Raw genomic sequence first — 27,119 nt, forward strand, 5'->3', positions numbered from 1 at the left:
CATTTACTCTTTTTTAATTATTTTTAATTATGGCAAATTCAGCCCTCTATGATAAACCACTCTATGTTTCACATACCTTCTCTAGTAGAGTTAGTGAGGAAGGTGTTTTTTGATCTTTTGACACATGATTACATTGGGCCCGTCTGGGCTTTGATCTCAGGATGGATTTTTTTTCCATCTCTTGATGTGGGATTATTATAATTTATACATAAGGGATTTTTTTCGGCCTCACCAAACTTGAGTAAACATAGTATACATAGTAGATTAACATTGTATTTGTTTACAAATTCTCATTAGCGAGGCCTAAGATAATTAATCAGTGGCCGTGGTATATAAGTAGATAGACACCGTTCAAATAATTTATTCCTTTCAGCTCTAACCAAGTGTGAGAAAAAGTGTCTGATCAATTTCTCCCTTAGATGTAGCTCTTTGAAGGCATGCAGTGTCTTAGGAGAGTACTAGCCCAGTATTTATTCTCTAGAAACTGAGAGTTGAAGACCTTGCAAATTCTGTACAAATATTACAGGGTGCTGGCTGCCTGACTCAATCTAGGAGTCCTCAATTCCCCTTAAATAAAAGAACTGTATGAACCCAATACACCCATACAGATGTAAAATATTAGCTATAGTGTAGGTGTTTGCTGTTTATTGATGTTGAAACGAAATGGCCTGAGTAATTTGAGCGCATTTTCTTTTTTTGTACCCAAATCTTTTTTTGATTTTATGTTTTCAGGCACCTGAGGCACAACTTCACAGAATCATGATTACAAATGGTTTCTTTCTTTTCTTTTCTACACTCATTTGTTTTGATTAACAGAAAAAGAAACTAACACCAGCTAGCAATGGAGCAAAAATAGCAGTGCTTATCAACAGAAAAGTTTGAGATATCCTGAATAATTCACCTCTGGATCGCTGTCGTCACACAGGAGTTTCAGTGACTCGTCGACTCATATTTAAGTCCTTTCACAAAGTTTTACACCCCCCTCAAGAGTAAATAGACATGGACACCAGCTGAGGTAAACAACGGACTGGCAGCCTACACATCGTAAATTACCACAAAATATTTAATTGACACATAAAATTTTTCTATTTTTGATTTATTGCTTAGTTTTGATGATATTCAAATTTGTTAAAATATAGTGCGTACAAAAATGTTTTTATTAGTGCTGTCAGTGTTAATCTCGTTAAAATGACGTTAACGCCATAACTGCATTAACGCGACAAATCTCGGTTAGCGGGTTAGCACGGATCGGACGTGCTAACCCGTGGGACTGCACGGCGTGGGACTGCATGGCGTTAACGCATTAGCGCTAACGGAGATTTGCCGCGTTAATGCGCTTATGGCGTTAACGTCATTTTAACGAGATTAACGCTGACAGCACTAGTTTTTATACACAAACAGAAGAAACGCAGTGGCCAGCTGCTTTGCATTTCCCCACAATAGCCGTGACTGACCGAATCCATTATGGGCAAATGTAGAATATACAATCTAAATACAATGTTTTTGATTTCTGTTGGCTGAATAAAGCCTTTGTCCTACACCAGCCGCCATAGCTAGGATTATGCACTTGAAATGAAACTAAAAGATGAAACTAATTCAAGAAAGAACTAATATCACATGAATTAATTCATGTTCTGAAGCGTGAATCCCACTTTTAAAAAACCTCATGTTTCACTATAGTTCCCGTAAAACATATTGTTACACCTGTTTATAGTGCATAACAATTATTTTTTCATTTCACGATGAGGGGCTGTGTAATCATTCCACTTTTAAAATGCTTGTTTCTCTAAACGGGTAATTAGAAATTAGTCTAGGAACACATGAGCCAGTCTGCTGACAGGGCCAGTTTTTCTGAGCTTTTCTGAGTGTATATCGCAATCTTTACCAAGCCATCCTGCCTCATGAAGTGTTCACTTTTTTCTTTTTTTCACAAATGCAGATACAGTATGAAAAAAAAAATCTATAAATAGCTAAATTGTCACCCAGTGATATCCTTCTTTTTCTCTCCACATAGACTGATTAACAGTATAAAGCCAAATCTGGTCGTTATTAGTCGGACAAATTTACACTACAAGAGAAAACCAGTGGAAAACTTGTCCCTTTTGTATAGATTGAATTGATTGAAGCATTGTATACTTTATTTTTTGCATATATTAAGAGAAAGCAGCTTTTTTTTTGTTACATTCGTTTTAGTTTATGACATAAAGCAGCTCAGTTTCTCTCCCAGGCGATTCAAAGATTGCTTGCTTTGTAATTTGAATGCTATCCATAGGCAACCGATATTATGTGGCTATTACTGATGTATGTTCATAAGATAGATTTGATGTCATAGTGTATCCCTTAAGCAACAACAAAAGCTTGCAGTGATGAAGGGTTTATTTTTAAAACAACAGGAAAGGCTTTCTGCAGATTAATTCCAGTGTGTGGTTCACATTGTTGGAGAAACAAATTGGGCTTTACGGAATTAGTGCGTTTGCTGCATAAACCTCAAATCTATTCCTGAAACATACAATTGAGTTTGATGTGATGGATGCTTCTGTGTTTTCTTTGCAGGAAATTAAAAGAAAAGGAGCAAACCTTCCCAAATGGGTTATTGTGTAGTTGGAAGTACAGTAATGATAGCTTGGTGTTTTCTTCATTGACCCAGGTGTGGTTTAAAACTACAGTATGGATGTGAGGGGCTGCCTGTGTACTCCAGTGCTGGGAGACTATTTGCTGAAGGTCATTTGGGATCATAGCTTGCCATTAATAATTCCTGAAAGCATCCAACATCTCCATCTGTTCTGGTGCATTCATCGCTCCACTTCAAAGGCAAAAGCAGCATCTGCAGGTTAGCATTAAACCTGCCTCCGGGCTAAGATGTTGGAGGTGGGATTCTTTGTAGAGAAAACACATCTCTGGTCATCAGGTCATGCTGCTCATATAATAGCCAATTAATGTGTTGTATGTTTGCTCCCACAGCTTGAACTTGTGAACACATGTGTACACAAAGACTCGCAGACGCACATACAGTACACATTACCTCCTATTTGGACTATGGTGCGCGTTTTTCAGCTCTCGCTACCGAATCCAGTGGACATAAATCCATGCTTTCCATCGAAGGCTACCAGCCTCTCTACAGGGATGCAATTACCACCCTCCGTCGAGTCATTCCACCCGACAAGGTGTTCCCGGAGAAATTATCGAATCGGATTTCAAATGAGGCATTTAATTACGTGCATTGTGTGTGTTTATCTGTGTGGCTCACCAAATAACAGGTATTCACCTGTGCAATGGGTGTTCAGTGCTGTCTAAAATCTAAACAGGTCTCAGTGACAGGCACACTTCAGATACGTGGGAGTCCTGCGGGGAGTAAATGGATGTTTGGCAGTGGCATGTGCTGCCCGGGCCTGGTGGGCACAGTGGGCGAGGAGGCAAGTGCCTGGCTGAGTGAAAGATGGCAGTGTGTAAGGAGAGTGTGTGCACACAGCTGAGGCTGTGACAGAAAACAGTGAGAGTTCTGCTCCTGCTGCTCCATCTCTCCCTGCCAATGATAGATCTTCACTTTAATTTTGTTAATAGCGAGAGTCTGGCTCTCAGTGGACTTAGACACGGCTATTCTGCACCAATTTTCTCTGGGATTATTGTAATCACAAAGGTGTATTTGGGAGAGGGAAAAAAAGGACTGGAAATCTTAGTTTGCATAATAATGTCTTTCTAATTTACTGTAAATTTACAGTTACAGTGCGAGTATAGCTTGCAGTCGTTAGTCCTTCATCTCTCACATGTAATTTGCTGATAAAGCACCTGTGCCAATGAGTAACTCCACCATCTTTCAGCCCTTGGCTCTTGTACTGTACTGTAGGGCTGACCAGTAAGTCCACTCAAATCAACATCAGCTCCAAACTGCTTAGCCTGGCTAATTTGAATTTCACATCTCTGCTGAATCATAACCCTGTCAGGACCTTTCTTCTTTATCATGCCTGTGCCCCCGGTGGATTTTCATCACAAGCAATAGAAATTAATTACTCAGATTAGAAACTGAGCCACAATTACTATCATTCTTTTTTTTCAAAGACTTACATTTCGCTTAATGTTGATATCTGATCGGAATCACACTGCAGAGGCTAGATTGTCTTTGAAAGCAATTATTTTGCTGTATTTATTCATGGGGTTTCAGCGGAAGTTAATGACTGTGGAAGAGAGCGGGAAATGATTTTTCTCGATGACACACTCCCGGAGTTGTCAGGTGAAAGCGAGTGCAGCGCTGTGCCGGCCGCTACACTGGACAGGAGCTCAGATCAACATGATAAAGAGGGACTGATTGAGCTCTGTACGACCACAGGAAGCTGAGCGTTAAGGTTCAAGGTTATCTGGACAAATCAGACTCCTGTTTCCATTCATCCCCTCCTCAACCACCAGCCAGCCCTCCCTGGGCAAACTGGCAAATTAGCAATTCTGATGTCGGCAAGCAGGTCTAGCAAGGGAATGCCTGTGAATCCTAATGCCATGATTAAACTTTCATATCCGTCCGGGGGAAGTGCTGCATATACAAAATAAGCAATCTCTTTTTATTTTTCAGCACTTTAAGTAAGGCTGTCGAGATGGGCAAACATAAACCCTTCAGTGGGGTTAAATTGACTGGGCCAAGAGGGATGAGCCTTCACTCAAGTCACTCAAGTTTTTTTGTATTTCCTTAGTGATTAGAACTGGTATTGATATACACAAAGAAACTGCATTTAAAAGACATTTAAATGACCATAATTCAATTGTAGCTGCGCTTCTGCAACAGACTCAGTGCCCATTCCTCAACATCACAGATTATTTGGTGAGAATTAACATATTAAAAGGTCACGTTTAAGGAAACTGGATATGCAGGCAGTCTTACACTCCCTCGGTCGGCCACGGTGATTGTATAGGACAGAATGTGAGGGACAGGGAGCTTCGGTCCAAACGGCGAGCAAATTCTGGATGTGGCCATTATGTAAGATGGTCTTATCAGGCTCTACCTCCTGCTGAGCCACAGCCTAGCTTCCCTCTGCTCCTTCTTCCCAGTGCTCCCAAAACATGGGGCTTCATTAGCTGGGCTAAATATCCCCATTCTTTGCAATCTCTATCATTTTTTGCCTTGAGGCAATCCGATAATTACCTGTTCTCATTCCCCCTCCTTCTGGCCAGCAGGGAAGTGTTCTGACTTGCATTCGTTTGCATGAAATATTATCAGAATATTGCACATTTCTCCATTCTGCAGGCTCAGACACAGGAAATATGGAGTTGCAGGAGCTGTGATTGACAGGTGTCTGTCTTTCATGTTCCTCTGAGAATAGCTGCTTTGTTCTGGAGATGCAGCAAGAATTTTGATGGAAGGAGAAATGGCGTAATGTGTATAACGGCTTTGTTGCTTTGTTTAACCTCTCTCGCTCCCATAATTTCCTGTGTTACACTGCTCTTTGTTACCTACAGTGTAGGTGTAAAGGAACTCACAGATTGTCTGAATTTAAAAACATCAATGCGTTCCCCCCACAGAGAAAAACTATCAGTGCTGGAGTAGGATCGCTCTCTTTGTGAATTTGCAGAGTTTGGGGAAATAGACAGATGGGTGCAGAGCACATAATGCCTGGAAGGGAATAGCATCTTGAGTGGTTACGGTCAAAACAAAAGGCCAAGGCTTCCACCCAACTGCACGTATTCTGTCTTATATTATAATTCGTAATGTACAGCGGCTGGTTGAGTTGATGTATAAGCTTTACCACTAAAGGCAAATCAGCCAGGCTCCCAGCTCTGCAGTTAGTAGAAATCATGTATGAAAGCTCTAATATGCAGGAAATTGCATCTGATCCTCCTATGATGCAGAGCATCCTTGTTTGTCTGCTAAATGACTGCTATGGAATCAAAAATATTCCTGCTTCAAATATCGCTCTCTTTGCAAGGTAATGTCATGCTTGGTATTTACTTGCATGTCTGTTTCATGGCAGCAAAGCCATGAATATGACAAGTCTGATTGTAGCCAATTTAAAAAAATGTCTTTAAATGTCATTCATGAATGCATATTGAAATTTAAAAGGAACTTGTGTTAAACAGAGGATCCGTCTGATACTGACTTGCTGTTGATGCATGAGCTTAAACCCATTCAGTGTCTCCCCTCGCCTTGCTGTGGGAAGCAGTGATGATTTTGGACTTTGTGACGGTCACTTTAATCTCTAATGAAGGCTCGTCCCTGGCTCTGCTCAGCCCTCTGATAGCAGAGCAGTCATAAACAGGCCTGTCAGGGGGATTGCAGCGCTAGCAGTGTAAATGGCAAAGAAAACCCCAGGGACCAAGCCATGCTTGCATTATGGTCTTATTCAGATATAGTGTAGCTGGGAAAAGACAGACTTTCATATGACAAAATTCCCCTGCTTTGCCTCAGCTTACTGTGTGACTGAATCACAGTATACCTTTGGACCCACTTTCCATTTGAAAACTAAACATTACCCACATTAGTGTGAGTATATGAGTTGCATTCAGGTAGTCGACATGTCTTTGACGATGCTTGAATGAAAACTAAAATACCATCAGGCTTAATTCCAGCTGCAAATAAACACTCGGCTTTTGAGATTGACAAATTGACCATAAAATTTGTGTTTCTAAATTCAGTCGTGCCGTGTTATAGCATATGCTTCTTTTAGTTTTACAACATTACCATACAAATGAAGACAATTTCATGTTTATCATCGTGTGCAAGATGTAAATGTGTGCTCAAACGATTCTGTGAAACTGATTACTGGTTGCTCTGTGTTCTGACACATCCTGTGCTCATGCAGCATGTGCGACAGCTGGTTAGTAATTAGAATAATCTTCTCCCTGGTAGTGATTTAGCTTTCGTGACTGCAGCTTACCTCAAATTGAAAATAAATTTATAGATAAATGCGTTTGCTGTTCCAACAAATTATACCGCTGTAACTCAAAGGAGCCAAGTTGTTTATTTTGGTAGTAAAAGAGCAATCAGAGAAAACAAACAAAGCGCTTTATGAGAGCTGTCAGATTAATAATGATGCTACCCAGCGGTGATGATACAAACGATTATTTTTCACCACACTCTACCCCACATCATCATGGTAATTATAGATACTATATCATTATTATATCAAGTATTCATTACAGATTATCAAGATAATTGAGGCTTGCTCCAGGATTGCCAAGTTGACTATGCAGCCATTAAACTGGGAATTACTGTTGATGAGCGAAACACACACATTTCATTATCCACAGCAAACCAGTACTGAGTCCGTGCGCTGCGTTACGCGAGCCTCAATATGTGTGCTCGTACACGGTGGCTACACATGAACGGCTGACAGTGTTAAGATGAGGCTATACATGTGATACATTGTTTTTCTCCCAGCTTCTGTTCTGGTGTATCTGGGCAAATCCCATGGTGATGAGGCGTAGAATCTGTCATGGAGAAGGCATAAGCCTTTCATATGCATAGTGGAGATAAGAGGCAGCCATTTTATCAGGCGAGCTGTCGCTCCAACATGCTCGCGTGTTACGTATCCCCGGGAGCGCCTCCAGAAACATGTCCCTTTAATGACACGGCCCGTGCTCGCCAAGAGGACGCCCAGTTTGTTCCGAGCACTAACCTGACAATTATGCCAATTACACAAGGCAGCAGTGTTGACAAACACACCGGGAGAATTGCTTCAGTTGATTGGTAGCTGTGTTCCCAAGTTCCCTGCTGTGACTTCTTCTGTAATTTAACTAGCATGGAGGAGAATTGCAATGGGTTTTCGAGAAAATTCCCCAAGCCTTGTGTTCTTTTGTAACGCGGTGATGTTTGTGCCAAATGAACAGGCAGAGAAATAAATCTTGTGCATCAAGGAGGCAAAGGGGGAGAGATCTTTTTTCCTGCTCGGCACCCGTGTTTGTGGTTTGTTTCGATTCATAAAGAGTGTTATGTTTCCTGTAGGGCCAGAGCGGCATGTAGAAAGTTGTTGTGGTGGATCATATTACCTCTGAGGATTAGATCCCAAATACTGACCCGGCACCATTAGCGGCTGCTTGTGTAACTAAGAGCACTGCTGTTGGCACCTGAGTATGAAACTTAGCTTTCAATGTAGTAAGACAGGAAACACTGCCAGTGTGGAAGCATACACAGTACACTTGCTACAGCATGATGTGCGAGCGCTTGGTTAGAATACATAAAAGCTATTTCAGCAGGTTTTTGAGCAAGAGCAGCATTGTACCGCATCAGCCTATTTGCAAAAAATCTGTGTTGATAAGCATGAATATTTTGCAGGGGGGAAAAAAAACATGACCCCCCCCCCCCATTCCCCTTTTTTTATTTAGGTGCACATTTACTTATTGATCTCCTCCAAGCGCAGCACTTTCTTTGCATTCCCGTCTACAATAACGAGGTCCTTTATGATCACGTGAATTGAATCGCAAATAATGCGCTTTTCAGGCCAGATACAACATTTGTGGCCAAGTATTTTCTTGAGGTGAGCTACATTGTCTACATGGTAGCGGTTTTTAGTCGTGATGGGCTTGAAAAACCTTGCAGGGAGATTTTAAGGCAAGAGCAAATTCAGCTTATTGTTCCACAAAGGAGGCCGTTTCGTAACAGTTTACTTGAGCTTTAGTCTAACCACATAGGCACACGGCGGACGGAAGCTTGTGCCATGACTGAGGTTCATATCTTGAGCCACCCTGAAGCTGAAGTCAGACGTGGTCAGTACGAAGTGTCACTGCAGACGTTTTTCTAAGAGCCCAGCGATACGCAGAAAAGCAGGCACATCCAGCTGCCTGCACTCGCATGGTCAAATAGAAGTGAACAGAGTTCAGTTCCCACATGTCCCCTTCACTTCTCTTACATAATGCGCTGTTAAGCTGGAGTTAGCGGACATTAGAGGTCAGCTGGTTATTGGGACAGTGGAATTATTTACTGTAGAGGAATAGAGATGGCTGTGTGTTTTTTGGGTTGTTTGTGTTTTTTACATAGTTCGTGGTGGGTTTAAACGCGTCACTGAAAAAGCGGGCACATTCAATGCAACGCCTCCGAAAGTGACTGACGTGCCTTCTTTTATTGTATGTTACTGCGCATAAGCCCACACGTCCTCGAGGACATATTTCCTGTTGCATTATCATGTTAGTGCAGCGTAACAAGTGCCGCTTGTTAGAAATGTCAAAAGTCCCTTAACAGTGAAAGTGCTGTGATTTACACCCATGTTTGACGAGGCTAGGAATCCATTAGTGTCCATCTAAATTATATCAGCCAAGCCACTGACACCAGTGTGCAGTCAGCTGCCAGTTCATTGATTAAGAACAGTTTCCAGTGGTCTTACGTAACTGGCCCTTTCACTCAGTTCAGCGGCGCTGGCCTTCTCCTTGTGGCGGTACAAAATGAAATAAAAGCTGTGAATATTAAGCCTCACGTGCTTTCTCGTAACTCTAGAGGTGTTAGGTGAAGCGTGTGATGGTACACGATTTAATGTGGCACGCTGCACAAAGGACACCATTACTCGGGTTTGTAATAATACTTCCTATTGTGCTGTCAGTAACCACAAAACACTTTCTGAACTTTATGAGATGTTCTTCTAGCCACCATAATTTTTTGACAGCCCGTGTGAAAACTGTATTTAGATTGCTGTTGGAAGTCTCCATCTTAATTCAGTCAACTCTCTTCTGTTTTTTTCGGGTTTTGATAAAAGAAGAAGCAATGTCAATCAGGTGAACTAATGGGAATGCGCATTTTGTAATTCCCTCAAAGGGAATGGTAGATTGAAAAGAGTTTGCAACCTTTTAACACACTTGCACACACTAGCACTGACAGTCAAGCTCCATTATCTGACAGCTGGAGAGGTTAAAAATAACTGTGCTTGCAGCAAATTAGACGTATCATTTGGCTTCTAAGTGAGAGATGAATCTTTGTGTGGATGCTCCTGCCATGCCGTGACACAGGGGCAATATATCAGGCTGTGTTTGCCTGTCTTTCTCATAAACTCCAAATGGAATTGTAAACAGATGAAGCAATTTTACACCAAATGTATTCTCTCTGAGTCGCTCCTATGCTACAGTGAGAAGCCCAGCTACCACAGATATATACAATACTGCCCCATGTGCTCTCAAGCCAAAGTAGATAAATCATAATTTGGCCGCCTGCAGGATTATTGCTATCGCTCAAAGCCAATCCTTGAAGTGTTTTATGTGTTACTTTTTTATCTGATGATAAATCTGGTGTTATTGCATATATGTGGGGAGGACTTTGAAAGATCTCACTGGCTATTATTTTTGCTGCTCGCACATGAAGCCATATTTGCACATGATTTACAGCAGTATTAGCCATATGTACACTTAAAGAAACACTAGTCAAGTTTTCAATATCATTCAAAAGCCCCGTGCCCAATTGTTAATGCACTTATTGTGCAATGTAAGAAGGTGGAGCGTTAGTTGCCTTTTAAGATGTTAAAAGACGTGTAGCGGAGGTATCCATGTTTCACTGGGGTAAGTAAAGAGATTTCCATGGGAGGCTTAGGTGACAGCAGAGGTATTCGTTTCCTCTAAAGACCCAACAACATCATTGTTAATTCATTGCTATTTAATGACTTGCTAGAGAAGGTGCAGGAAGGATGATCTTTGTCTCTGAACACAATCTCTTGTATTCCCTTGCTTAAGACCCGTGCACTAAATTTGTCACCGACTGCGTAAAACTGCATTCACCCCGAGTTTTAAGTTCGGGTTCTGCGTGTTTGCTGAGCGCAGTGTGGTCCTGACTGAGTCTACTTGACATGATTTATTTCATCCTGCTTAACTGGCAGGTATTGATGAGATAGAGGGATAAATACAGTAGAGTGATGGAATTAAAGCCCACCCTATTGTTCCCATGCTGTGCATCACTGACACATGAGACTCATGTCTCTCATTAAAGAAAGTAAATGCTTCAGGCATTCTCCCTGCAAAAGCATCGGGTTTGCATGCGCGTCTGCGTGCACACTTGTGTGTGCTTGTGTGTGTGTGTGTGTGTGTATGTGTGGGAAGCTATCTCAGTTATTTTCACTCCGTATAATCTCCCCCTTCTTGCACAATGGATTTAGCTTAGCCTTGAAGAGGGTGAGAGCACAAATTGCGGCTGACTCTAAACAGCATTCACTGTGTTGACTGGACATGTGATTACATTAAACAACAGGCAAGACTATTGATTATTTCATTAACTTTAAAGTATTGCCCGTGAAAAGGACAACACAGCCATTCTTCTTGTAGCCTTTCTCTGATACTGAAGCATCTTTGTGTTGCACCGCTGGGCAATCCCCGTTGTTTCCTATATGATGCTTCTAAGCCACTAAAGGAATCCAATCTTAACTATGCAAAAGAGAGAAGGAGAGAGGAAGATGGAGAGGGGGAGAGAGAGAGAGCTTTTTCCACTTTACGTGTTCAGCAGGCACTTGGCTGTGCATCTAAATTTTGGGAAGCTGGTGTTAACTCTATATTTGGATTCCACTGGAGTGGATTAAGGATTCTTTACTGCAAACCCACGGGATTCTCAGAGACATAAAAAGAGGAGACTGTATGCATCCGTGCTATACAAATAATTGCAGGTTTCAAATAGTGTAATTTCAAGCACCAGCTATATGGAAGAGTGTGGGCTTTGATGTACAAATCCACAATTCACGGGGGATTAGCACCCCAAAGGTTAGCAGTTGCTAATTACAGGAGATTGGTTATACATATCTAACAAGGCAAGAAGACAGCCTTAATAAATGTGAGGATTCATCAGGAACAAGGATAAGCGGCCGTGATAAGCGGACATGTATCCGAATCGCTGTGGATTGATACACCGTAATGCCCTTGTTCATACAGTGGAATAAAAGAAGTAGTTGTCTCTTCTGTTGTCTCTGCAAACAGTGCACCTTGCGCGATATGAGATTTTCAGGATGCATTTGTGAATGCAGATTTGTGCAATCATATAAATTAACCTCTCAGATATTCTTCCTGTGTCTCTTACTGCAGCACTTTCTTTTTTTTTACTGTATTTCGCTTGCAGCGTTCAGTGCTGCATTACCATAATCCTTCCACAAGCCACCACTGGCTAAACGAATCTATTATTTTTGCCTGGAGCCAAAAAGATGCAACCAAATGCAATGCATTGAGGGAAATGAAACTTGCGATAAGATGCACATTTTCTCTATAATAGCCTGTCTACAATGAATTTTCTGCCCAGAGTTGAAAGTGTCAGTGTACTTGACCTTTTAATAATATGTACGTTGTAAGCTAAAAGGGTGGAAACCAAGCCAAAGGACGAAAAAGAACAAAACAAAACAGGAATTGAAAAAATCTTAATTCAATTCTGCACACAGCATTTATCCTGGCTCTGACTTACTGGCCATATGGGGTGTTGATTCCCCCTGACTGACAACAGCAGACCTGAGCAGTGTGGCCTTCTGTTTTCATATGGCCCTAAATTAAACATGTCCGAGCTAAGGCAGGCACTTGCTCTGCCGCAGGAAATGCTTTTTCATCTCCTAATGAATGTGCCTGAGGGGATCCCACAGGGGGCTCCACTTCACCCCTCATTAGGCGGGGTGCTGCCTCTGCCTTCATGTTTAGGAGCAACCTCCTGGAGTGGGACCTCCCACTTCATCTGAACGTCCCACGCTCTCTTGCCCCTGGACTAGTGGACTGCACTGCTCCTCCCAACTTCTCTTTTACAGCCTCTCGCTCTCCCCGTCTCCACTACTTCCTCCTCATCATAAAGCAGCTCATCTTAGCGTCACAGACCTGGAATGACAGGAATGAGAGGATGGACCATGCTCCTAATGTCATTTTAATGGCCCTTTTTGGTCTGTTGGGGTTGTGATTTATTTCTGTACACACACACTTCTAATGTCCTCCTAAATATCTACTAGATTGCTTTTTTTTTTTTTAAACAAGAAGTCATAAATGCAAGTATTTTACAAGTCCTGATGAGGGTGACAAGCTAATCAAAAGTCTTCGAGAACCTCCACTTTCCTCCTATCATGTTGCCTTCATTATGGCCTCAGACAGACGGGGTTGTTATGTCAGGCGCTGAGGGCCAGACATGCTGTGCAGTGGCCTTGATTAGCAACAAGAAGTAAGAAGTGGAGAGCTTAAGAACTGTGGAGGACCCTTTATTACGCTCTAGCATAGACGCATCCTCCCAGTGCAGCGTTGCGTACCCCCGTCATGTAGAAAATATTGACAGCTTCCTGTCGCTAATGAAGCAACAAAGCACAGACGATTCCTGGCTGTTTTGAGGCAGCAGGAAGGGAAGAGGGATATACAGGTTGTCAGCTGACTCTGAGAGCCTTTGCATGGCAGCAGAACAGGCTGAAGAGCCGACTGTTATTCCAGGGCTTTGGGGACGCGTTTATGCAATCATTAATCTTGGCACTTGTTTATTTGCCTGGGATTAGAGCACCAAAGCACCAGCAGTCAGGGAAGCTGGTTCACCAAAAGGTAGCAAAGAGCGCTCAGGCCTTCCATTGTAAGCAAAGTGTGCAAGGAGGGAAGCATGCTTTGCGCATGGCTGCTTAATCCTGCCATGTTAAACAAAACCAGGCCAGTGTTTGTAGGACTATGAAAACAGCAGTGTGGGGGGGAAATGTGCCTCACACGCTGTAAGCAGTCTATGAACTCTGTGTGGCAGTAGGTACTCCTTGTGCACCCCTGTCGTCTAGGAATGCCTTTCATACGGTCTGTTACATCTAGAGGAAAGGAGGATGACGGTGAAATTGCTCAGCAGCTCCTCCACCGTCAGTGCAGAGATTATCGCAGATTTTATTTTTATATTCTGCAAAAATGACTGAAAACCCCTTTTTTGGGACAAATGTAAGCTTTTCAAAAACGGAATTAATTCACTTGATTGTGAGCTCAGTGGCAGTGTATTTTCAAAAATGTATATTTAGAGGGTTTAAAGGAAGAAGTATAGTCTCTAACTGTGGGGCTCAGATGCACAGGAATTATAAGAAGATATCACTACTATATATATATATATATATATATATATATATATATATATATATATATATATATATATATATAAATGGAATATACACCTAATTTCCTACAAGCCTGTCAGATACTGTGTAACTTGACGCTCGCTTGCATTCATGATTACCACTAAAGTGACACAGCAGTGTGCTCACACTTAAGCAGAACCCTTAAAATTCATTGCCTCAGTCTGCTTATCATGGCCAACAATGCAAATATATTTTGGATTGTTGCAATGTCAATGCAATCATTTTGTGCATTTAGTAGCAGTGGGAATGCATAATGAATGAAGGAAGTGCTCATAGACACTAATGCTCAAGTGTATTGTATATAGATTAGATCATGGCTGTATTTCACTTTCATCTACACCTAGAAAAGGCCAAAATAATCTTTGAAGGCCATGTAGCCACAATGTTTGTGTGTGTTTGTGTGTGTGGGTGCACTGGTATAAAATAGAGCAAAGCAAATGTGGGCCAAGAGAAAAGCAGAAAAAGGGGGGGGGGGAGTGAGCCCAGCGAAGCAGGCACTTTGAGAAAGCTCTTCTTCTCGGGCCCCATGACACCGGTGATCTGTAGAAAGGTTGGGTGCCTCTAGTTTCAGCTCTATCAAGCTCTGGATCTTTGAGCAGCAGGATTCAGTATCCCAGCTAATGTAACAAGGCTCATTTGTCTCAATCACACGTCCCTGGAAGTATCGGCTGGCCATTGATGTCATTCATCTTCCCTGTCCTTGCCTGCTCTTTTTCAGCTGATGAAAACCAAAGACCTTCAAGCAGAATGGCAGAGGTAGTGCTCATCAGCCCTGCTGCGAAAGTTGTTGAGTAACGGAGATGCCACGCGGAGCATTCATTGTTTAAACTAATAGACTAGAATAGCTTTCAAAGACAAACATGTTTTGGCAACATGACTTTTTAATTTTGGGATTTACTTTGACATTTCTTTAGCACGTTGTCACAAGACGGCGAAAGCATGTGCTTTTATCTTGGTTCGTTTCAACAGCGTTCGTCTTTGTCCGCCGCTGGAGTCGGTAAAGAGCACCAGCAGCTGACAAATGTGGCAGTCACAACAAATGTTATTAAAAGGATTTTTTTAAATTCAGGTTGTGGGTAGTGGGATAAAAAAAAAATCTTGGTATTGTAATATTATCTGCCGTTTAATTTGGTCTTGCACGGCATAATAAAATAGTAAAAATTTGACTTTATTTTTAAAGGGTGACTTGCAGTGTGGATTCTCTTGAGATTTTATTCTATGTTATTCAATTTTTGAAGAGATATTGTATTATAACACTGCTGTGCTGTGTTCCTGCCCAGAGGTTGCTTCAGCTGATGTCAGCTCCAGTGGAAATACTGACTCGAGCCATATCTGGAGGTTTATGCCGAGCTTCCCCATTCGATGGAGCAAATCAAGATCGTGATTACTATCTGGCTCGTGCAGCCAGTCCGCGTTGTCTGGAAACATGTTTTCCTAAGCAGACCACAGAGGGACAATTACTGTCAGCTGAACTATTCAGCCTGCTCTGCATGTGTGTTCTGGCTGTGTGCCTCTGACCCACTGACCCTGAGCAGCAGCATGAGATGGGACCTCCAGCTTCCCTCCTCTTTTCCCCTTTACATCTTTGCTTCACCCCCAATGTTTAATGAACTGAAGTGAGCAAAAAAATTTTTTAAATGTCGAAAAACGCACGTGTGAGTGTATGTTTTGATTTCTTTGTGTGAAACAGCAGAATGATTCGATTCAGAACGCCCAGAAGAATCCTGGTTGTCTTACAGAAACGCATACTAATACAGCAATTATAGGAGGAAGGAAGTTGTGGTGTGTCGCAGTGTGGCAGCAGCAAATTCCCCTGGTGCACTGGAACAAGACTCTTTGTTGTTATGTAAAGGTTTCCGCGTGTAATTGCAGTGGATATTTTTGAAAGATTCATTATTTATATATTCCTGAGTTTTTTTCTGGAAGAGCCTACTCGGCTGCCATCGCTGCAGGGAGTTTTGGGACTGAGAGGTGCTTAACTAAGGCACTGTACCACAGTCGAGCCTTTAACTATTGCCCCTTTAGTTGAAGTGGTCAGAATGCAGGCTCCAAACATCACATGATCCTCAACCAAATCATTCAACCAGCAGCTCTTGCACCAGTCCATCAGTTGGCCCTGTGTGATTTGAGCCTCAGTGATTTTGACTTTTGATGCATCCCAATGACTTGCTGCAGAACGTGTGAGTAGAGCATAAAATGCACATTTACTCGAGTTTTATTTTTTATATACGTCATAATAACCAAGGATGGATGACATACGATCTTAATGAACTAAATACTTTGCAACTTTGTGATGCATTTTTTTGTGGCTCAATATATAAGTGAGTTCTGTCGTACCGGTTGTGTTTTGTCATTAAAGCAAACAGCGCGAGCTTTTCTCCGAGGCACACATGTATGCTCATGTGCACACGCTTGCGTGCACGCAAGGGGCGTGCCCTCTGGTCCCCAGCACCGAGGCACAACTTCACTTGTCACTACAGTTGCAGACGAAATGGGAATATGTGGGGGGAAGATGGATAGAGGGGGTAAAGAGTGATGGGGTGTGGGGGGGGGGAGATTTGAGCTCAGGTGGGAAAGACAAGGGAGGGAAAAGTGCACCGCACACATGCTACCCTTCATGGTGCTCGTCTGCTCAGTAAACCCAGGCTTTTGTTGTTTCCCCTAGAGTGCAGGAAAGCAGACTCCCAGTCAGGAAGCTCCTCAATCTTTGTCACAACAACACATAAATTAGTGCCCAAATTACTGTTACGCCGGTGGAGAAAGAGACATGGAGAGAGATGTCTTGTGCTGTGGTTTGGGAATACGTCTTCCCCTCTCTCCTGCTCCCCCTTCATAGAGGGTGTCAGAATGCACTTCAATAAAACAGTCAAGTAAATACAGGCAGATACATGAAGAGAGAAGCACTGCTGTGTTGTACAGGCATCTGGAGTTGGGCAGTGTTAAATATTAATAGGCCTCACACACACACACACACACACACAAACAAACACAGAGATGTATGCTTGAGTTCATCCAAAAAGCAGCCCAGGGCAATGGTCCAGACCTGAGCTTTGCTAAAGTCACTGCACTTCTATGAAGGAATAATAGGGAAGGGCTTAAAGAGCCCCCTCTTTTTTTCTTTTTTTGAAACTGGAATAGGTCTTCAGATATAGCTGGTCTCTAGTGAAGTGGGATCACAGCTTAGGCAGCTAAATGATTGGGGGGAATTAGCAAAACTCAGCATAAAGACATCAAAATGTGTCAATTATGTCCTTCCTCACGCTAATCCCTTTGGTCCAAATATTTTTGATGACTTGTGTATATTTATAGGTTGAATAGAAGCTGTTTCACAGTGATGATATAGAGTTTAGGTCTGCAGGTTTGTGGGTTGTTTTTGTGTATGCGTGTGTGCTGCCGACCAGTAAATGCCATTAGAACAGCACTATGGTAATATGCCAACTGCCTCCGATCCCTAAACAAATAACACATTTATACTATTCTGCCTGTGTTCCGTGCCATGACTGTCCTTTGCCACTGACATTCAAATAACCTTTCTTCTGCTGCATAAATGGGAATAAAAAAGTATTGTGTTGTGTGACTTCACATGACAGCCGAGCCCTGGCAGATAAAAAGAGGCAGAATTCTGATTCCATCTCTTGTTAGGCTGTCGTCGCTCTACAGCTCGATCTGACTGTTACGGGAATCTGTTCAGAGAAGACTCTGTTTATCAACCGACAGCTGATCTCCATTTCCAAATGGGAAGTTCATGTAAGGAAAATAAATAGACGCATAATGATGGAGAAACATTGCTTAGTGCGCATTTGCCAGACAGTTCAGTGCCTCTGGTGTTTGCGTGTTGACCGCGTTTGAAGGCTCTGTAAGAAAATGTGCTTTGTATAACTGTCTTGGGAGCCGATATCCCCATAAGCTTTTGTTTTGATTTGTTGCTAAATATTTTAGAAAGATAATATATTAGCACACTTTGTTATGTGTGGGAGAGAATTTGCTAATCTGCTCATAATGCTGTGCCCTGTCCAGTTCCTTACATAATCTCTGACATGAGCCCGCTGGCTTGCGTCACTCTGTCATTGACAGCTGTCAGCACAACACGGCTGTCACACATAGAGAAGCCAATGTTTGGGGGTTTTTTTGTTGGGTTTTTTTCCCCAGAGTGGTGTACATTGTAAATGAGCCCCCCAAAAAAACAAAAAGAAATATTTTATTCCCGTACGGAGCAGCGTAGAAGCTTTGGTTTCAAACCTAATTTATTCTACACATCTATCACATGAAGGCTATGGGAAAATGATTTAATGGTCCAATCGAGTAATGGGTTAAGCTCTCAGCATTATGATGGTGGCCCGGGCATGGGTCTGTAATGTAAGGGATAATCTTAATCCGTCAACGTTATGTCAGTAGTCCAAGGGTTCAGTGGGAACAGCCAGGAGATTTTGACTAGTAGTGATTTTCCATGTTGGCACAAGCCTGTAGGATTTTCAGTTGCTCTATGGGTTGTTTTTTTTATCTGCATGCTACAGTGAATAATATGGAGAGAAAAAAACGAGGAATTACCTGAATTAATGGTTTGTTTACATCTGACAAGAATACAGTCTATATCTGATACTAGGGCTGTTCGATATAACGATATATATCGGATGACGATATAAAAACGTGTGATTTATATCGTTGTCAGGACGATAAATGTCTTATATCGGGATATGAGATTTTGGTCATATTGCGCAGCCCTATCTGATACCATGAGCAGGTCCTCTCAGTGCACACTTACTTGTTCTTTTCATCAGCAGTCATTTTATTCTTCACCTTGATAGAATCTTGCGCATCATTCCTTACATCTTTAATTTAAATTTGCATCACGCAGGCGAATGTGTTTTTATCTGCTAATAGCTGCTTACTCAGTGGTTAGGCAGCGAGTAAGCAGCCTCGGTAAACTGTTAGCGTGGACTTTGTAAATTGTTATGAGCGGTCAGAGTTGAATGATCGTTTCCTGGTCCTTGTTAATGTGTGCTGAAGTTTTAATAAAGGGGCTGATGATCTCAGGGCTGTGAAGAAGACAGTGAAGGGCACCGAGTGAGCATACGGAGGCCTCACTGCCCCATTGTACATGTGCTCTGAGTGACACGTCATCCTCTCAAAAGGCCTGCCAGTGTTGTGAATCAGTGTCCTTGAACTGCTCAGACACAGACAGACAAAGAACAAGCTTTAACATTCTGTTTCACTGTCTGCTCTCTTTGCCATGCCTATCACCCAAGCCCACCCGCACCTCGCTGCAAATGCTGTATACAGTCCTGAGACGCTGTACGACCCTCATGGTCTTATCCGTGATAAGATTGTGTTGTGGTGTGATTCAAACGTAATCTTGGCATCTCAGCAGGTGTCTCTGAAGTGTCCTGCGTGCAGAGGCCATCTCACAGTGCTGTGAGGAGCAGCGGGCTGCTGGGATGGACTTTAGCATGACTGCCTGTCTAACTGTGCCTGGCTTTGATGTCGTAAACAGAGCAGGCAAGGCTGGCTGACAGGGAAGTGGCAGGCAGAGAGGCAGGCAGGCAGGCAGGCAGGCAGGCGCGGTGAATGGGATCAGTGGCACTGCACCGGTCAAGCTCAAGCGAGCCAGCAGCTGCCTGTTTCACACCAAGAGGCAGTTAACACCGCAGCTCATGTCAATAGATATTGACTGCCAGATTGGGAGTGCTTATAAGTGTAGGCCTTTCTGTTTGATTGGGTCCCCTCTGTGAATTCAGTTCAAATCATCCTCAGTTGTCTGAAGTGTGGCTTAGGGGCCTCATGACCAGTCACTCAAAGGGGCAAATATTGACTGATGATTTAGGTGACTTCATGGTGTATTTGATCTCCGTTGTGCCATTGCTCATTTCTTCTCCTTGACCCCTTTCTTTATGAAAGCAGCTCAGCCTAGCGTGGAAATAACTATATGTTCGAAGTGATGTCTTTTCTCCTACAAGAAGCTATGGAGCCTGTCTCAGCTGGTCCAGAGACAAACCCTTTTTATTGTTGAGTGCACTGAACATCTAGGGGCTTGTGCAGCGGTGGAGGGAGAAGAGTGTTAGCTAGTGAGACTGTGTGCACTCAGGGCCTTCATGCTGCAGATAGGGCTATGTGAGGCATGCTTGTGTGAATGTATGCCCTGCCTAGCCTGGCACCCCTGTGTCTATACTCCCACTGCTTTCACCTGATGTGGCACAGCCTCTGTCAGGCCTGAGTGAGCGCCCAGCCAGCTCCGCTTCTTCAGGAGAGATGAAGGCATCTCACAGCTATGCTGTGGGGGTGGGGGAAGCTAGCAGCAGCCTAAGCCTGAAGCTATCAGAGGCTGGAGCTCAGAGCCAAAAGCCTGTGGGCTGGATAGGGTGGGTGGAAGCTTGGCTTAACTTGGCAAGACAACCATAGCTACAGCCCTGCACTGCCACCCAATGGCTGGGGCCTGCCGCTACAACCTTTAGTTCATCATAACCGCAGCTAGTCATAATTACAGCACGCTTCAGTTGTTGTGAGTGCATGTCAGAACAAATTATGTAAGTAATGAGGCTGAAAATGCTAAAGGAGTCGAAACACACTGCACTGCTAATGCTCATGCGGGGAGAACACAAAAACAAACAATAGAGTGCACTCATACAGAGATAGACCTAAATGAAATAACAAGTAACTGTGCACAGTAAGGAGAAGATTAATTATGAATTAACCCTCTCAGTTAGGTTGTCAAAGCCCGCCTCCTGCCTGGATTTCACTCTAATCCGGGCCGATGAGGTGCAGTGCCCTCTATTGTATGTGAGAATCGCAAATCACAGGAGGTGTTGTCTGGAGGAGAATTAATTGTGCATGTTCCACCACTCCCTTTTGTTCATTTTGCTAAAATGTAGGCTAATTCCAAGTAAACATGGCTGGTCTTGTTGACTCCAGCAGTGCGAGGAGAACAGACAGATTCCTGAATGAATAGAGTGTGGCTCCCGGGTTAGTGGATTAGAGTCTGTGTGTTAAGGGCCTCTCCCGGGCATGCCTCCGGGACAAGGACATTATCCACATGACACATTATAGGCTCGTAGGCAGCTGATTAAAATGGGCAGGGATCTCTGGATTGAACCCCACAAAAGTACTTTTGATGTGATCAAACTAGTTTAAAGAGGCTGGTTGTTAAGGTGTTGAAGGGGATATTTAAAGCTCCTTGTCTTTAGAAGAATTGTAGTAGACAGTTAGGCCTTGTTAGAGGGGTGAGGCTGATGTAATACTTTGACACTGTGAACGTGCCACTATATTTTAAAATATTATAATTTCTATTTCATCCCTGCAAGACAAATCATAATATTCCTCCACTAATTGGTATAGACTTGTGCTGCAACAACTCATTGCACCGTGATTGGCTGGCTCCAGGTTGGTTAGTTAAAAAAAAAAATCCCAAAAACCATTAGATTGTGAGAAAATATCCTGCGGTGATCTTTCCTCGATTTAGATCAGATAGTGGCGTTTGTCTGGCGCTGTAGTGCACTGTTGGGATGGCGGGACTGAGATGCTAGAGATGTGGAGGAGGGCTTTGAGATAGAGATCTCTGGAGTGGGGTGGGGGTGGAGGTGGAGAGGGATGGTAGCATCAGTGGCTGCAGTGATAAAGCTGAAAGCAGTGGGACGAGCTGGGAGTTCTGTGTCTCTGATGTCTGTGTGTTCTGTCTGTTCTGCTGTGTTGCCCTGTGGTCGGCTCCTGAGGAGAAGGCCAACGATGGATGAGGCCTGTCCCCTCGTTGCTTTTGTCCTCTTAAGGCGGGTGAATCACAGGCCTGTCAACAGCACAACACCACAGCCAAACCGCAACTGAACCCTGTAGCGTATACAGAGGTGCACATGCAGTCGCTGCCACAGCTCCCTGCAGCACAGCGGGCATGTTATGATTCTTTGTGGCCACGGTGGATTTACTCCTGGGTTTTTTATGGTTCTGAAATATATACGAGGCTTCATGAAGTCAAGTTTTCCAGCGAGGAAAACATCTCCTCGTGTGGCTAAATGAGTCATTGCCGTAATACAAGGCCAATATTAGTGCTCCTGTTGTATATTAAGGATTATGGGTAACTTTTCTTCTAGAGGTTGTGTTTAGGATCCAAAATGACACTCTGTTTACATTGCTGCTTGTAAGGAGTTAAAATGGCCTCCTTGCTTACACACAGACACACACACAGACACACATTACAAATCGGTAAATATTCAGCTAATGCTGTGTGGAAGTGAAGATTCAAAAGCCATCGGATGAGATGTTTTTAGAAGCACGGTGCTCTTTCATGTACCGACATGGATCCATGGTGAGGGTGTTGTACGGTGACTTGTGACAGCAACGTTTTTATTTATTTATTTTCTTCTTCTTTCGTTTCCTTTTCTTCTCCGCAGCTCAAATCGAAATAATTCCCTGCAAGATCTGTGGAGACAAATCATCAGGCATCCATTACGGTGTGATAACATGTGAAGGCTGTAAGGTAAGCATCAAGAGACCGAACCCGTTTGTGCCAAGGGAGGTAGTGTGCCTGCGTGCACGCAAAGGGACAGAAGAGCTCAAAGAGGAAAGACTGGGAACGCCGGGGAAGTGCCGAAAGTTGCTTGCGAGGAAAAAATACACTTGAAAATGTTGCTGAAGTTTTGCGACGATTTGGAGAGGGACTGCAAAGCAAAGACACGCGGAGTGTGATCATTAAAGTGGTCAAGCACCGCAGAGGACATCACAGAAAACCACAATTAGTAGGACAAAGTCATTCCTCTGCCTTGCTTTGCCTTTCCCTCCCAGGGACGTGTCTTTTGCTGTTTTTGCTTTTGCTGCAGCCTGCTCTTCTTGAAATAAAATGATCAAAAGCACAGTGCTTTGAATTATAGCAGATTGTTGGCTGTTTGCTACAGTGTGTTGCTTCTATTGAAGCCACCTTTTGTACTGTTTCAAATGCACCAACCATTCACAGTGAGAGGAATTTTGTGCTTAGAGTGTATTCTTGTCCCCATGCTTGTCACCAGGCACATCATTAGCATTCCTCAGCCAGCCTGCACCTTTGCTGTTTGCTCCTGGTTATATATGTGCACGTGTGTGTGTGTGCGCGCGTGTGTGTGTGTGTGTGTGAAGGAGAGAGAGGCAGACAAGAGAGGGACAGAGAGAGTTTCCTTTCCTGCACTCTTCTCCCTCACATAGGAGCTTGCAGGGACAAAACACTAAAGAATAAACTGCTGAAATCTATCTTTAATGACTGCTAATTAGTCCAGGCAGAGAGGCCTTTAATGATATGTGCGAGTACAAAAGTTTGGACCATAAATCATAGCATTATTAAAGAGTGCTGCTTGTCACTGGCAGTTTTAGTCGGTTTCCATAATGGCTTCTATTATAAAGCAACTTGGCAGCTGTCAGCTGTTTTCTTGTAATTAAACAGCCAATGAGCAGCTAATTAAGACATATGTGTATGGAGCAGTAGAGTGGGGCATGTTAATGATGTGCTGGAATCAATTCATTAAGTCAAAGGATGAGGAATCCGGTCGGTGTGCATTCACAATCCTTTAACACCGCGCATGCCAGTGCTGCGTTAATCAACACTAATAACCATCCACTGTTATCATTCCTACCCAAACACAACACCCTCATGCTGTACTCACGGTTGAAATGCAGCACTCCTAAGATACTACAGTAGAAAATATAGTCACGGTAGTATTGTTATGTATCAATTTCATATTAATAATTTAAAAAAAACACCACTTGGAAACAGTCACGGTCAATGAGTAATATGTTAAGCACAGTGGTAAACAGATCACTTTTTACAGAGCACCTTTTAACCTTACTGGTTCTATAAAGCATTTTACATGTTTGTTATTCACGCACACACATCTGAAGCAACTTGGAGTTCAGTGACTTTCGCGAGGAAGCTTCAGCATGTCGAGGACGTTAGCGATTGAACCCATATGATTAGCAGACAAACCTCTCTACAACCTGAGCTACGGCTATGCTATTGACATGGGGCATGAATTGATCCTTCGAGATGAAAACACGACTTCACTCACACAAGTTTTTCCAGTAACCCGAGCTGTTTCCTTGTCTGTCCTCTGTTTAATGCAGGGCTTTTTCAGGAGGAGTCAGCAGAGCAATGCAGCTTACTCCTGTCCCCGTCAGAAGAACTGCTTGATCGACCGCACAAGCCGCAACCGCTGCCAGCACTGCCGGCTGCAGAAGTGCCTGGCAGTGGGCATGTCACGAGATGGTAAGTCCTCTATGGAAGAGGAGAAGCAAGTGGGTGGATTTAGCAGGGTGGCATGGTGAGTGGTGAGATGTGAAGAGCCCCGGTTCAGGCTCCTGTGTGGGCAAACGTGTGCTCCGCTAAACCGCCTTTGGATCGATGCTTCAGGGAAACTGTTGGACACTGACCTCCCCGTAAAGGGAGCAAAAAGAGCTTCCTTGTGGCAGTGAAAATATCAAACTTACTGAGAAGCAGCTCTAATTTACATTATCAAGTCAGTCTATATCTTTTAGCAGCTGTGTATTTGAATCTCGCTGGAGAGACAAAGAAAATCTGTAGGAATGAGATGAGATAATGTCGTTATTCTCAAAGGGGTACAACAGACATTTCCAAAGGAATTCTTGGCACGAGAACATGTTAAGCTGTCAGTCTGTGTTCATTCTCTGCCAGTAGTAGGTGAGCACTATGTCTGTGGGCCTAATTTGTTGCTGTGATAGAAACTAGGTTTGATGAAATACAAGGTTGTTAGAGGTTGTCATTAGTCCTGCTGCAGCTGAGATGCAGTAATGGGATCACACAGGTGGGGGTGTGTGCAGAGGGGCTCCTGCTGTGCCAGGCTGGTCCAAACTAGACTGGGCTTAAGAGATTCTATCAGAACAGAGCAGAGCCATGCCATTTTTCTGTAAATGGCACAGAGGGATGTGCACAGACATGTGAAAACTTGAACGGAGTACAAGCGAAGAGACTGGTACAACTTCATAGACACACATGCACACTTATTAAATTAACACAGAAGTGCATTAGCACCGTGTGCGCAGCTATCCAGTATACATTATTACATGCACGTATGAAGACACACTCATGTATAAACACACACTCTGGACAGTAGAAGGTGACTCTTACCTTCACTGAACACACCAGAGCCCATCTGCCCGAACTCTTCTCTGCTGTTCCACTCACTTTCCACTGTGCATACACACACACATACACACACTGTGACCGGCTGACTTATTGCCAGGCCCCCAGAACACCGGCCAAGAAGTCTCATTCACAGAACCAATGTTTAGTCTGGAAACCTTAAGGTGGGAGGCAGACACTTGGGCTGTTTGATTGTCTGATAAGCTTTTCTGGTTCCTTTCCACCTTTACCTCTGCATTTGTGAAGCTGCTCATAATAATCTCTAAATCAATATAATTAATGCTGATCCCCCCCTAGATAAAAATATGTTGTAAATTAATGGGAATAACCCGTGGCTAAAATATATGGTGTGCCTCTTTCTGATAGTAAAGCACAGTTTATAGATGAAGGGTAATTAAATTGCCTAAGACTTTAATTTCTTCCCAAAAAATTCCCAAACGTGTGAGAAAACTCAGTCTGTGCAATTCCATTGTATTTCCTAGAGACAAGTGTCAGTATACTTAAAGATGAGGCAAAAGAGAATGCCATATAATTTAAAATCTTTTACTAGGTTTGAAAAAATAATCGTATTGAGTGTTTTCTCCTAGATGGACTGCTTTGGGGAAGTGTTGAAATGAATGCAAGTTTTCTTCAGCTTGAGTGTAGGCAAGCTTTTGCCTGACACAGCATGCATATGGTGAAATCGAGAGCACAGGAGAGGGGAGAAAGTGGCTCGACTGTAAATTACAGCAAATCAAAACAGTACAAATCAGATCAAAACTGGTAAATAACTAACAATATATTTATTTATTTCATTATTTAATTGGTTACTTTAATGTAAGGCATTTGGGGGAGAGTGCTTTGATAAAACACTGATTCTCAAAAAACAGTGATATTCTATGTACGCCCAACCCGCTAGTAAAACTAGTAGTGGTTCACAATCACTTGACTGTGAATACAATAAGTAAATTAAACTTAGTACATTTATTTTACTTGATGCAAAGATCCTTCATAGAAAGTGCCACCAATTCTGAGTGTTTTGTTAGTCTCACACTTGTCTTGTCCTGCTAATTACAGCAGTGAAGTTTGGTCGGATGTCAAAGAAGCAGCGAGACAGCCTATACGCTGAGGTCCAGAAGCACCGGCTGCAGCAGCAGCAACGTGACCACCAACAACAGCCTGGGGAGGCGGAGCCACTCACACCTAGCTACGGCCTCTCTGCCAGTGGCCTCACGGAGCTTCACGATGACCTCAGCGGCTACATGGATGGTCATACTCCTGATGGCAGCAAACCAGACTCAGCTGTCAGCAGCTTCTACCTGGACATTCAGCCATCTCCTGACCAGTCAGGCCTGGACATCAACGGCATCAAGCCGGAGCCCATCTGCGACTTTGCCCCAGGCTCTGGCTTCTTCCCCTACTGCTCCTTCACCAATGGAGAAACCTCCCCCACCGTGTCCATGGCTGAACTAGGTAAGGAGCAGCAGCGAGAGAGAGGGAGAGGCAAAAGGCAAAAGGAGACAGCAAAATGAAGGAGAGGGGGGGAACAACTCAACCGTGGGGCAAACGACACAAAGGTTGCTTAAAATAGCAGGAGGTTGGAGACTCATCTCCAACACTCATTAAAAGAGCCTCTTTTTTGTAATTAGTTTCCATTAATTAGGGCCAATCAGGATCCAGCAGGGCAGGCGTCTGGGGAAATCATTTTTTTAGGCTCCCCTGTGCCTAGGAACTCCTTTTAACAGATGTGTTTTCAAAACCATTTAAATTCTTATACTCAATATTTCTCTCAGAGAAAATGTGACCTTTGTTTCAGTGAGTAACGTGGCACCCCTCCTCCTTTCCATGCATTTGTGTCATAACTAGATTGGCTTTCCCTCAACCTTAAGCTATGAGCTTCCTGCAGGCAGTAAAAGGAAATGTCAACAAGCCTTTTCCCAGTCAAAAAAAGCCCACGCGTATCCGCCTCTCCTCCTTCACGAAGGCTCAGTAAATAAATCTTCTTTTCCTGTGGCATATTTCATCAGTGAGGTCTTCACTTT

The 27,119-nt window shown here is 43.2% G+C and overlaps 1 protein-coding gene across 2 annotated transcripts in view; it reads left to right on the forward strand.

Annotated features, from left to right (window-relative positions):
• The window catches only part of roraa (RAR-related orphan receptor A, paralog a), a 190,940-nt gene that overhangs the window by 153,493 nt on the left and 10,328 nt on the right, over positions 1-27,119 (forward strand). For both annotated transcript variants that reach the window (XM_085412223.1, XM_085412224.1), the window contains 3 exons: positions 22,367-22,452; positions 24,063-24,204; positions 26,155-26,550. In XM_085412223.1, the coding sequence (XP_085268349.1) occupies positions 22,367-22,452; positions 24,063-24,204; positions 26,155-26,550 (624 nt within the window). The remainder of the gene's footprint in view (positions 1-22,366; positions 22,453-24,062; positions 24,205-26,154; positions 26,551-27,119) is intronic.

The sequence above is a fragment of the Rhamphochromis longiceps genome, linkage group LG7 (assembly GCF_057381845.1).
Source record: "Rhamphochromis longiceps isolate RC_006_pf linkage group LG7, R_longiceps_female_GT1.1, whole genome shotgun sequence".
NCBI lineage: Eukaryota > Metazoa > Chordata > Actinopteri > Cichliformes > Cichlidae > Rhamphochromis > Rhamphochromis longiceps.